The 9,398-nt window shown below is 34.1% G+C and overlaps 2 protein-coding genes across 2 annotated transcripts; both read right to left on the bottom strand.

Annotated features, from left to right (window-relative positions):
- Positions 1–3,755: 3,755 nt before the first annotated feature.
- LOC140892634 (outer envelope pore protein 16-3, chloroplastic/mitochondrial) lies at positions 3,756–5,885 on the bottom strand. The gene is made up of 3 exons (XM_073301578.1): positions 5,795–5,885; positions 5,109–5,452; positions 3,756–4,127 (listed from the first exon to the last, which is right to left on the bottom strand). Exons 2-3 carry the CDS (start codon positions 5,437–5,439, stop codon positions 3,982–3,984), a joined length of 477 nt encoding a protein of 158 aa, XP_073157679.1. The 5' UTR covers positions 5,440–5,452; positions 5,795–5,885; the 3' UTR covers positions 3,756–3,981.
- Positions 5,886–6,811: 926 nt separating this feature from the next.
- On the bottom strand, positions 6,812–9,018 carry LOC140891795 (squamosa promoter-binding-like protein 9). The gene is made up of 4 exons (XM_073300443.1): positions 8,895–9,018; positions 8,344–8,708; positions 7,954–8,093; positions 6,812–7,549 (listed from the first exon to the last, which is right to left on the bottom strand). Exons 2-4 carry the CDS (start codon positions 8,697–8,699, stop codon positions 6,930–6,932), a joined length of 1,116 nt encoding a protein of 371 aa, XP_073156544.1. The 5' UTR covers positions 8,700–8,708; positions 8,895–9,018; the 3' UTR covers positions 6,812–6,929.
- Between the last annotated feature and the right edge of the window lie 380 nt (positions 9,019–9,398).

Genomic DNA, 9,398 nt, shown 5'->3' with positions numbered 1-9,398 from the left:
GTAATGAGATGACATTAAAAATTGTTGATGTGCCACCAAAACCTTTGTAATTATTTTATTTTCCCTCTTCTTAATTGAAATTTTATGCTATTTAGTAACCGCTCACAAGTCACAACATTCTTATATGTTTTCATTATGCGACCATGTATAATGATTAAATTATTGGGTAATAATTAATTAATAGGCTACAATAATAATTAATTTCCTGCAAAAGTGTAGCTTTCTGTTGGGGACATAATTTTGCATTATTGCAAATTTAAAAGGCGTTTTATTCTTTAAGCGGTATCATTTCATATATTTAGGCCACCCAATCTTGTTCATTTTATATTTCAATGATCCTTTTTAACTACTTATTACTATCCCAGTCACACTCTATGAATATTTTATCCTTCAAATAATTTATTCTCACAAACAAACATAATTTAAAATACTTCGAAAAAAGTAATTATACCTTGTTTTTGTTTTGTTTTTAACAAAATGATATTATACCATTACTTGATGAAGTTGACTCAAAGAACAAAATTTTCTTTAAATTAAAATAAATTGTCGTATAAAAAAATTTGTGCTTATATTCTTGGAGTCAAATCACTTGTGTAAAAGCTAAATATAAACAGATGCAATGAATCGACCTATTTCTTTTCTAATAAATACAAGAACAGAGACACACATACGAAGATACATACATTTATATATATATATATATATATATATATATACATTAGTTTGTGCTACCCTTTCAATGTGACCAACTTCTAATTGCAATTTTATTTTAGCTTTTGTTATATCTATTCTTCTATTCTATATTATAATGCATAAGGGTGCTAGAGTAATCGTTTTTGGTCATTTTAATGTTTGTACCAAATTACCCCTATCAACCTATAACTACCCACTTTCTCACATTCATCTTCATGTTATTTTTTTAACCACCTATTTTGTAATAATAAAAAATAAATCATGATAATATATATATATATATATGTAAATACATAATATTATAAATTATATCACACGCAAAACGTGTGCATGGATGCTAGTATAGATTATCAATAATATCGACACGTGGATTGGATGTGACTCGAATACATAACAAAATAAACCATATAATTTTTTTTTAAAAAAAAAAAACCATCTTCGCGACTTGAAACTAGGCAAAAACATGGTACAATCGTGACATATATAACCATTAATCGTAATTCAAATGTTTGAAGCAAAAGGCTGCCAACATTTATAAGACAGTATTCTTCATGTATGATGGATCAGGTCAACCTCGCTAATTGCAAAAGTCTTAAAACAAATATATATCTCAAAAGTCTTGACATTATCTACTCAATTTCGTTGGAATTTACAAATGTAGAATGATTTCTCTTTATCAGTTTTAGTGTCGAATTTTTGACTATTTCTTTACCAAACTCAACAAAAATATATAGATGAATGACATATTCCCGTTAACTAATTATCTTATTTCCTTAAACTTCATTTTTTTAAAAATAAAAATAAAAATCATGATATGTACAAGTAATATTTATAGAGCACGTTTTTTTTAATTAAAATAGTTGACAATGGCACCGGCTCGGTGAGTAAATTTTTGGGTCATTGCAATATGCTGCAAATCATGCTAGTCAAGAATTTGTTCCAAAAATTGTTGAAAAGGATAATTGAATCAAAGACCATTGATCAAATGATCAACTGCTTCACCAACTCGGACACTCTTTAAAAGATAATATTGTCTTATAATTAGTAGACGTTGGAATAAAATTGCGGCAGCCATGTGGGAAAAAGTAGCTATCCTTGAAAGAAATTGAAATTCCACGAGTGCCCATGTTGGCCTTTCGAATTTAATTTCCATTTTAGAGATGAATTTTGTTGTGCTAAATGTCTCGGGGTCCCAAAGATATATACTCAAGAGAGGGATATTATTGTGTGATGATCTTGATTACTCAAGCTTTTTCAAGGGATGGGTTTCACAGTTTTATATATCATAATTATAGGGTGGACATTTCTAATCGTACACTACTTCTTCGTGTCGTGGAAAGAGACGATATCTCATCATTGCTACATAGATTGTTGTACTAAAAAAGTGCACAAAAATTCTTATGATCATGTCTCAAATCAATTTTATGAGATGAATCTCTTATTCGATATGACTCGTAAAAATGTATTATTATTTTTATATCAAAATCATTATTTTTTATTATAAATATATATAGATCGAATCAAATCCAACGGTCTCACAATAGTCATACTAAAAAATGTGTTGGATTAAAAATGTATGACTTATCTATGATAATAATGTAATTCATATTATGAATCAAACCGAACATGCTTTTAGATGCAACGCAAATATTGCCACATAAATAACGAAAGGTATCGCTCATATATATTGGAACACCGACAACAATTAAAATCAATTTTTGCGGCACACACAAAATATATGTAATGTACTTGCTATTATATAAAGATTAAAGAATCAACCCGGTCTTTTGGTACGACCATTTTTAAATAACAATATCACTCTTATCTTACTAAACATAATTTTCAGATGATAATACTACTCTCATCCCACAAACAAATTACATCGTCATTTTTTTTAAAAAAAAATAATAATAACATTATCCATGCAACAATTTTACAAATTATAACATATATTGCAATATTTTAAATACAGATTTTTCTTAATCTAAATATTAATTTAACACTAACATTAATTATTCGTAAAAAAATAATTATATAGACACGCATATGTTTACTAATATATATTAAAATTAAACTCTTATAGTCACTAACTTTTTTATATATGTAGGTTGCGGAAACTTTATTTATCATTCGAAAAATACCATTTGGCATTTACGCACCTAACTTTATATTCTGAATTTTTTTTTGAATATTATTTTCTCCTCAACTATTTTAATTTCAAAAATTGGTCACTTTCGTTTTAATTTTTTTTATTAAATATTTAATTCTTCTTTATTTATTTCATATCACACACATAACATATGTCATGATTCGCCAATAAATATATATATATATATATATATATATATATATATATATATATATATTTTCCACACACCTCCAAAAGTTAGTGTTATACATAAACTTTGAATAGTTCACGGTATGGGTGGCATGAAGATGGGCCTTCAAATTCCGGTTCAAGATGTGGACGTGGGACCCACCAGCCCACAAATCTGGTGTCTATATTTGGGAAAATGTTGATTTTGTTGGAATGCCGAATACCAATATACTACGGACCTTGGAGCTCTGCAGGCATCATGATAAGTGATTTAAAATTTAAAATTCGTAAAATAATATATTAACATTTTCTTAAAAAGTATTTAGTATAGATCAACATTTTAGAGTTCATTATATATGTTTTCAGAGGATGATAATTTCAGCAAACAAATAGCCATTTCCAAAAGATTAATCCGATCGATAAATTAATTAATAGTAATATAAACTTTTTCATTCAAGTGCGAAAGAGAGATTATCTTTCCTCCTAAACAAGCATGGAACGAAAAAGAGAAGAGGCTGAAAGCAACTTCCACTTTGTAGCAGGAAAGCAAATTCATTTCACCTTGAAGAAAACATGAAAATGATTGATGAAAAATAATTGAATAAAAATCATGCAGAACTAGTGAACACATAAAGCAACAAAAATCCAAGAAATATCTGCATTTTGTCACCGATCACTAGCATTCTTTTGTTTAGCAGAGATTTGTAGTTTTACCTACATTTTTCGGGTCGATCGAACCAACAGAAATAAAAATCTCAGCAGATTAACCGTTCATGGGAAAGCATGATAAGTTTTTTACAATGAAGAAATTAGGATCCAGTTGTGCGTACTGAAACAGAGACTGGCATCTCATGACACAAAACTTATTAAGTCAAATGGTATAATATTAGCAAGCAAGCAACATGTAAACACAACTCAGACGTACATTACATCTCTGAGAAGAGCACATCAAGACAATGTTCACCCGAGAACTAATTAACATTGGGCCTTTTCTTGGTGGTATAAGGATAATATTCCTTGCCATTGTCAACTCTTGTGGTTTGACCTCCGATGTCAATGAAAGAAGAAGTGACCGCTAGCGCAGCTCCTGCAGAGATAGCCGATGAAATGCTCTTCCCTGGACAGAGTATAATGTCGAATCAGCCAAAATATACACAAATTCGACATCAATTGTCAAACTAAATCTAAGGTAGAAAGTGGGCACAAAGATAAGTAGAGCAAACTGATATTTGATGAAACTTTTTTGTAAGAAATGGAATTCATTCAAACATAAAAAATTGTACAGCTGAAGAACATCCTCCATGCTAGCCTTCAAATACCACAATTGACCACCCAATATGCCTCTTTTTTACCACAACACAAGCACATGAGTCACAGATGTTGACATGGAATAATAATGGTTGTCATCATTAACACACAGATATAAATAAACTTTAGAGTAAAATTCAAGCTTGTTAAACTATAATACTCTGAATTCGCTATCAAGATACCAAATTGTTCCTTCTCACACGCAGATTTTATGATGGCATGAAATATATGAGATAAACAAATGGAAGCTTGGCCAGTTATTTTAAAGCTAGTCAAGAAAGATTAAAATGTATCAGAAACGACACCAAAAGTAAAGTTATCTGAATGCCTTGTCATCCCTCATGAGAAAATTTGGCTACTTAAGGTAAATAAGTTATAGATACAAATACAAGAAATGCAGCATTATTGTTCTTTAGCATTTCATAATATTTGGAATAATACTTACTGGTCGTTGAGACTAACATGGTGTGCTAAGCACCAGAAGCATAAGCACGAGAGTGTCAACTCCAGATAATAAACTATCCATAATTGATGCCATGATAATTGATACAACAAGAACGATGAGGAAATAGACTGAAATACTGTCTCCAGACACCCAACCCCCTCTTGAGACTCCATGTATGTAAAATGAGCATAAAGATATCATTCATAGACAATAATATACCACATACACAGCAAACAGTCAAAAAAGCTCACTTGGTTTCAGCCGATCAGAGGGGATGCAGTGTGATAATCTCACGTTTCATCAATTAAAATGACACAAACTTAATTAATACTGACAAAACTTCACCTTTGTAACCCAAAATAGAAGCACCGGCCACAAATCCACCAACCGCTCCATTAATGAAGTCTCTTTTCATCCTGTAATTCTGCACTAATTGCTCCACCCCAATATAGACACCACCAATTGCAGCAAATGTCAACCCATGGTTTCCCATCATTTTCAGGGTGCGAAGCAGACCCGGAAGTGCAACTCTCCTCTCAACACGAGGGACATCTTGCCAGGTAGCAGCAATGGTACCCCAGATAGTGCCAGCAACTAGACCATAGGTCGCACCTTTTATCGTTCTCATCGTAGGACTCTCTTCATCTTCCATTTTACTGAGCTCCGCAGGATCCATAGCTTTACTAGTACTTTTCCACATACAAAAAAATAACAAGAAAAAATCAGTCCTTTCCTCTCAATTTAACGTGTTTTCCGGCATTATAATTAACAAGCAACACTGCCAGTACCACCTCACCAAATCTAAAATAAGTTCACATCTATCATCAATGAAACTGATTCCAAAGAAAACAACAAAAACCATGAGTATATCCAAAATTACTGAAAATTTGAAAACTTGATCCACCACAATAATTGGAGCCCTAGAACTAAAATTCCGCCACAGCTACTCCAAATGAAAGGGGACAAAAACGGGTAAGAACAACATAATCATCACATGCATTTCAAACAATGGAGAAAGAGATGAAGCTCACCAGGACTGAGACTGATCCGCCCCGATCGATTGCGAGAGAGAAGCGGGGAGATTAGATAGACGGAAATGAAACTTCTGATGAAAAAATTGAGTGGAATATGTGGGCCTACGGAGACCGGCCCTGGACTACTCCATATATGGGCTTATTTTCATGCTGTAACATAAGAATATTTATGGGCCAAAACAGAAAATGGGCCTGACTGTTTATTTACTTGCTTCTTTTGTCTACTATAAATTCTTGGGCTGCGAATGCTTGGTCTAGTTAGCGCCTTATAAATTGAATAGAGCCTTATCAAATGTTGGATCTAGTAAAGCTATTTTTATAATTACGCAAAAACTACGGTTTGAAAGGATAATTTTAGGAGACGGATTTTAAATTTGATCTTATTTAAAAAAAAGAGGAACACTCATGTGAGACGGTCTCATCAGTGAAACGAGTTAATCCTACCCATATTTATAATAATAAGTAATACTTTTGACATAAAATGTAATACTTTTTAATGAATAACCCATATAAGAGACCCGTCTAAAAAAAATGACCCTTAAAACCGTCTCATATGAGTTTTTGTCTAAGAAAAAATATTATTTGTTATGTCAAATGGATTACATTTTAGAGATAAGAATCACGATGATCCGTCTGACAAATATAGATCCGTGAGACATAGAATTTGAAAATTTAGGTGGTTTTTATTCAATACGATTCAAGATGAAAAATTTCAAGAAAAGAATTTGTGAAAGAAAATCAAATGGTTATTTTCTTGGCTTGCGGAGGTTGCAAACACTCCCTAGTCCGGAAATATGGTGCTCTCAAATTGAATGGTCCAGTTGAGCGACTGCTACAAATTTTCAACACATTGTAAATAAGTTGGAACGGGGTTCTCCAGCTAGATCAAATAAGTTCGAACTTCGATTCTTGAAATGTTTCTATCCGCTTTTGGTAAAAGTGATCCTAAACACCCACAAAAGAATTCACAAACAACACAAAAGAATACTCAAACAAACAGTTAAAAAAAAAACTTAATTCTTGCTTAGTCCGACTGAATAAATGATAAACATACCAAGTCTTTGTATGTCCCAAAAGAAACATTCAAAAAAAAAAAAAACATCACACAATCTAAATCTAAAACTACAACAATTCAGAGCGACCAATGCATATGTCGGACAGAAGAATCAAATCCCCTGGAATGCTCGAGTTCATGAAATTGGTCCTCCGTCGGTTGAGACAGTCCAAGCTCGCCGTTATACCGACTACTACTCGGTTGAGCAAGTTGGACTAAACCCAAATCACGGCGCATCTCGTTCGACATGTCAATAGCTTGGCCACTCTTAAAATCCCATGAAAGGAAGGAAAATGGACCGATGGATGCACAAGGGGCCGCCGAAGACTGGACCGTGGCCGTTTGATTGGGTCCGCGGAAAATGTTCAAATCAGGACTCGACGATTGGTTTCTTGAGCCATAGGGCTGGCTTGACAGAAGAGAGAGAGCACTGCTGGAATCCGAAACTCCGCTAAAGAATTCTTCTGGAGATGCTAAAGAAGCAGCAGAGCAAGTAGGACTAGTCATTGAAGCTTGCAGAAGATCCGGCAAACAATTTTGTGAGTTGCTCTTCCATGGAGGTTGATGTTTTCCGGTCATGATTGCTTGGTTTCCTAATCCTGGTTCGGGTATCATCATATTCGGCCACGCATCACTTCCGGTGAGCATCGGATAAGTGCTTAAATTCATCACAAATCCTCCAGCTTTGGTGCGGTTATCTGGTAACAAGAACATCAAGTATACTATGTTAGCTACCATTAGTCCAAAAGCTAGAGATGCCCAATAATAGTTTAAAAACTTCCATTCAGAAGCTTAAATGCAAACTTCTCGCTCGAGATGTTTCATCTTGTACTTTTTGTTTTTGCCAGACGATCAGCGAATCACGCTGCCCATACTTTAAGCTAAGGAGACTGCTTCTATGTCTGATCTAATAGGTAGATTTGTTCTCTCTTCTACTGTTATTTCAAATGTTATTGTACCGGACATGGCTTATTAATATATGTTTCTCCATCATCTCTACTAAATGAACCAACAATAACTTTCGTACATATCAACAATATTTACAGGAGCAAATAGGTCATCCTAGTGAAGGGGGATGATTAACAAGAAATTGGTATCATACCAAATATGGATTGAGGAAGAGTTCCACAGCGAGGTGGCAATAAAGACCGTGGAGGTGGCTTCCTTCTACGCTCGTTGTGTCCGGCAAGCCGCCTACGGCAACTGCGTTTTCCTTGGTCAAATTCAGGCAACTGATGAAACCTGGACTCACATTGTTAATTCCAAACACCATTATAACCAAATTTTACATGTATCAAGATTTGGTCTACAATCACTTTTCTGGTAATTAAATTTACAACCATAAAAAAAAAAAACAGTTTTCACAACCATTTGAGCATTGATTTAAGATTCGATCAACTAAAATTCACTCCACACACCCATTATTAAGCCCAAACGCAGCAAACCAAATACTAAATTCCCTTCAATAGAATCATCTTTTTGCATAATATACCTGCTGCACTGCTGGCAAAACCTTTGTGCAATGCCTGCTACAATGACCTTTGGGAATTTGGAATGCGCACTACAAACTTTGTGCCTCGAATAATAAGCCTTGGCATCGCTCAGATCTGCGTTGCACCCCTCCACTTGACATACAGGCGGCTGCACAACTCCGGCCCTCCCTTTCCTGCCCGATGACGGAGCCGCCGCCGCCGCCGCCGTCTGCCCACCTCCGCTCTTGGGCTGTAGTCCAGAACTCACGCCCTCGAAGTAAATTTTCTTGCCGAAATTCAACCCATTGATGAGCGAGTCGGCACCAGCAGCACTCGAGAAAGAAGAAGAAGAAGAAGAAGAAGAATCTCTTTCCATTCTTGATTCCTATAACCCATTAATTGTAGCTTCGTGAATCAAATGAAATCAATCCACATGCACACCCCGCCAATGGCCTCCATTTTTGCAATATACATCACATTTTGATACATATATTACCATTTACCTCTGTTTTCTCGTACATTACACATGTTAGAAAGTAAAAGTTTGGGTGCAAAATAATATGATTCTCACCTTTTAATTGCCTCGAAAGGTGCTTTCTTTGATGGAAGAAGTTTACGTCAAAATAATGGAGGCCAAAGATAAAGCACATAAAGGAGAGACCTTTTATTTCCAAACGTTCTTGAGTACCTTTTTTTTTTTATGACATATACTTGTTCCAAACTACTTTGATTTATAGCAACAAATTTTATCACAAAAACTTTTATCATTCTTGTTTCTCAATTTTAAAATAAATCTAGAGTTGGTCTGAGTGGACTCCACCCCAATAATGGCAAAAATTCGGCTCATCCATAGCCTTTCATATCATTTCAAATTTATCCTCGCGTGTAGTTGTTTGTAGCTTCTTCGCTTTCTTAGCTTGTTGCATCAACTTTCCAAACAAATTCCCAATCAATCTATAGTAAAATTTATGACATCTAAAAAGTACTTCCATTAGCTAGTCTTTGTTTTATTTGTGAACATCAATTATATTCATCAACGTTAACTTTTGAAGGGAAAGAAAATAGAATAATAATC

The sequence above is a fragment of the Henckelia pumila genome, chromosome 3 (genome assembly GCF_033568475.1).
Source record: "Henckelia pumila isolate YLH828 chromosome 3, ASM3356847v2, whole genome shotgun sequence".
NCBI lineage: Eukaryota > Viridiplantae > Streptophyta > Magnoliopsida > Lamiales > Gesneriaceae > Henckelia > Henckelia pumila.
This window is presented reverse-complemented; position numbering and strand designations above follow the sequence as displayed.

Excerpts from the sequence above, each read along its gene's own strand:
- LOC140892634 (XM_073301578.1), bottom strand. The coding sequence starts at position 5,439 with ATGGATCCTGCGGAGCTCAGTAAAATGGAAGATGAAGAGAGTCCTACG. Across the intron at positions 4,128-5,108 it reads TTCTATTTTGGGTTACAAAG|GGAAGAGCATTTCATCGGCT; the intron begins GTGAAGTTTTGT and ends TACTCTGTCCAG.
- LOC140891795 (XM_073300443.1), bottom strand. The coding sequence starts at position 8,699 with ATGGAAAGAGATTCTTCTTCTTCTTCTTCTTCTTCTTTCTCGAGTGCT. Across the intron at positions 8,094-8,343 it reads TTTTGCCAGCAGTGCAGCAG|GTTTCATCAGTTGCCTGAAT; the intron begins GTATATTATGCA and ends ATGTGAGTCCAG. Across the intron at positions 7,550-7,953 it reads TCTTCCTCAATCCATATTTG|ATAACCGCACCAAAGCTGGA; the intron begins GTATGATACCAA and ends TCTTGTTACCAG.